The sequence below is a fragment of the Amphibalanus amphitrite genome, unplaced genomic scaffold (assembly GCF_019059575.1).
Source record: "Amphibalanus amphitrite isolate SeventyFive unplaced genomic scaffold, NRLGWU_Aamphi_draft 001668F_arrow, whole genome shotgun sequence".
Lineage (NCBI taxonomy): Eukaryota > Metazoa > Arthropoda > Thecostraca > Balanomorpha > Balanidae > Amphibalanus > Amphibalanus amphitrite.
Window position 1 is genome coordinate 77,365 of NW_024883161.1, and position 3,028 is coordinate 80,392.

Sequence of the window (3,028 nt, forward strand, 5' to 3'; positions counted from 1 at the left end):
CGCGGGAAGAGCTGTCAGGCCTACAGCTTTAGAGATACAGAAAAATGATTCAACATAAAAGGTGTGGAATCAAGAGGGCTACAAAACTGCTATTTCGGTTTTTCACATTTTTTGGATTTTGAACCCCAAAAATCAAAAAATAGATTTTTTGAAAATAATAGCCGAAAAATAAAAAAAAATGAATTTCGAAAACCCCGGAATATATGTGATAGTCCCTAACGCCTTCTATCTACATACCAAATTTGAGATCAATGCCTCTTTTTTTGGCCAAGTTATAGCGAAAAAAAAACTGTTCAAAATTTATGACGTCAAATTTTCAAACTCAATTTTTAGCAATTCTAAACCTCGTAGCGCAAAACAAAGACCACCATTAGACTCCCCGTGACGAGCTGCATCGAATCGATACCCATTTTATGAAAAAATATCAACTTTGAAATTTGACCTTTTTTACCTGACCTTGACCTGACCTCCACCAGAAAGTGACCTAAACCGTACCTGATGGTCTTATAACCAATACCATTGAGTTGGAAATGAAACCTGGCCATAAAACATGCATCGCGCAGCCTTAGTAAAGTTGGGTTCATGTGGTGACCCTTGGTGACCTTTGGTGACCTGACCTGTGACCTGACCTGGTATGACCAGTGACCTCTAATAGCAGCATATGTACTAGACTACTGACGCCTTATCGCTGATTTTCGACAAAATGCGTTTTACTCGGTGTTATAGCACTTTCCCTAGAAGCCCCGTGAACGGTGAAACATTTTATCTTTGACCTGACCTGTGACGTCATCGGTGACCCTGAGGTCAATGAAATTTGGTTTCCTTCAACAAATTTGACAGGGCTATCGAACGCCGTTTGAATTTTCCGGATCCGTCCAGTAGTTTCGGAGATACGAGGGGGGGGCAAAAAAATGCCCCCTCCCCCCCCCCCCCCACCGCGCGGAAGGTGGCTGGTAGGCCCACCGCCTGCCGGGTTAAAAAATCGAAAATATATTCATGTGTTGATGTTCTTCAAAAATTCGATTTTTCTTTCTTGAATTACGTAATGTGAGAAAACGGCAACGTGAACGGTGATGCATTTCGATACACTTCAAAACCCAACGCCAGCTACAAATTTCTGGAAAAGTTGTATTATATTATACGCCATACGGTGCATACTTTACCTAAAAACTGAATATCTACGTAGGTTCCTCGGCACACCAGCTTGTATGCTACAAGGGGTGTCGATATTCTTCTGTCCTCTGGAATAGATAGGCCACGGCACAATGTGCCCTCCTTCAGCTCGTTGACCCTGCTCCATGTTATCCTCATCGTGTTACAGTTCATGTTTCTGGTGAAGGTAGACCGACACGGCATCCGAACGCGAGCGGCTGGAAGGAGCAGAGAGACCCGCCCAGTTCCAGCGGCCTTCACAGGTGACGTCACGAGACTGTGAGTGACGTCACTGGTCGGCGGGTGACGTCACCTGGATGTTGGGTATAAAGACGGCGGCGGCTGTTCGAGAGGCATTCTCCTCTGCAGACTCACCCAGCCAGCAGCATCATGAAGGTGGTAAGTTCACAACGGCACGGGATGTGGATGACGCCGTCTCCGATGAAAGGAAAAATAATTGCGACGAAAAAAAATTAAAACGATATAAAGTCAAAATAATCAAAAAGATTTTTTTCAACAGACACGAAAACATTTCTCTTCAATAAACAATTAAGAGCTACTTGATTTAAACACCGTGCCTCACCATTGCCCGCCGCTGACGCCCGTTGGTGTTTGTGTTTGCAGTTCGTTGCCCTGTTCGCTACCCTGGCGTGCGCCAGCGCCGGCCTGGTCGTGCCGGCCACCACCGTCCTGCGGGCGCCCGCCCACGACTCGGCCGTCATCCAGAGCCACAGGTTCGGCGGCAACTTCGCCTACCGCACCGACGAGGCGCACGCCTACGCCGCCGTCAGCCCCGTGGTCTCCACCGTGCGGAAGGCGGTCGGCGTCTCCTACAGCCACGGAGCCCCCGTCGTCAAGTCCACCACCGTCGAGCACCCCGTCACCTACGCTGCCGCCCCCGCCGTCACTTACGCTGCCGCCCCCGCCGTCACCTACGCTGCCGCCCCCGCCGTCACCTATGCCGGCGTTCCTCATGCGTACGGCTACGCCGCTCCTCACGCGTACGGCTACGCCGCCCCCTACGGCTACGGCTACGCCGGCCTGGGTCTGCCCCTGACCTTCGAGAAGGTCGAGGAGGCCAAGGCTGAGCCTGCCGTCGAGGCTGCGGAATAAGCTGTGTCAGGTGCCGTCTCTTCTTTCCCTCGCTTTCGTGTGGCAGTCTGCTGATTAAAGCTAAACAGCTCTGATCCAGCAGAGGCTATCACGAGGGTAACAAACTCGTCTGATGTTTGCTGAAAATTTCACCAGATGTCAGGTGTGCTCTGCAGAGTGAATCATTTACGAGAATCGTCATCGTTCATATCATGACCGGCTTTGTTGTGCTGTTTGCACTCAATTGTGTCCATGAATACATTATGTTTCTTGTATTCTGAGCTGTTGATGAGGTGCTGCGTGGTTGGAAAAAAAAAAATCAATGAAAAACGACGCAAACATGTCAGAGTCACATGATGCGAAGATAAAGGGTTACATAACCGAAGGCAACAACCGTTGAATGGTAGTTAATCGTGGCAGACCATTGAAGAAACTGAATACATTTTGAATTGTAAAGACATCTTCGCTACTGACAAAGACGAGTACATAGGAGATTTTCATGGCTCCGAGTGGAAGATAAGGATATATTTCCACGCGGGTTTCTGAAAAACAGAGTGACGAAACAGCAAGGTTTTTCTAGGACACGCGAGGAAAAGATATCTGATCCTCCACGAGTGATCCATGAAGAATCCTATTTCTTACACACCGAATCGAAAGATCCTTTGGCCAGGCAAAGACACGAGGATAAATCGTAATGAACCATTCGTGGCAAGAACATTTGATCTTTCCCCGCCCGGGAAAGAGATCACATGATTTTTTTCTCGGCCGGGACAACAACACCCGT

At 48.5% G+C, this 3,028-nt stretch overlaps 1 protein-coding gene across 1 annotated transcript; it reads left to right on the forward strand.

Annotated features, from left to right (window-relative positions):
• Positions 1-1,114: 1,114 nt before the first annotated feature.
• LOC122374533 (cuticle protein 16.5-like) lies at positions 1,115-2,519 on the forward strand. Its single transcript, XM_043353340.1, has 2 exons — positions 1,115-1,551; positions 1,777-2,519. Exons 1-2 carry the CDS (start codon positions 1,543-1,545, stop codon positions 2,263-2,265), a joined length of 498 nt encoding a protein of 165 aa, XP_043209275.1. The 5' UTR covers positions 1,115-1,542; the 3' UTR covers positions 2,266-2,519.
• Positions 2,520-3,028: the final 509 nt, after the last annotated feature.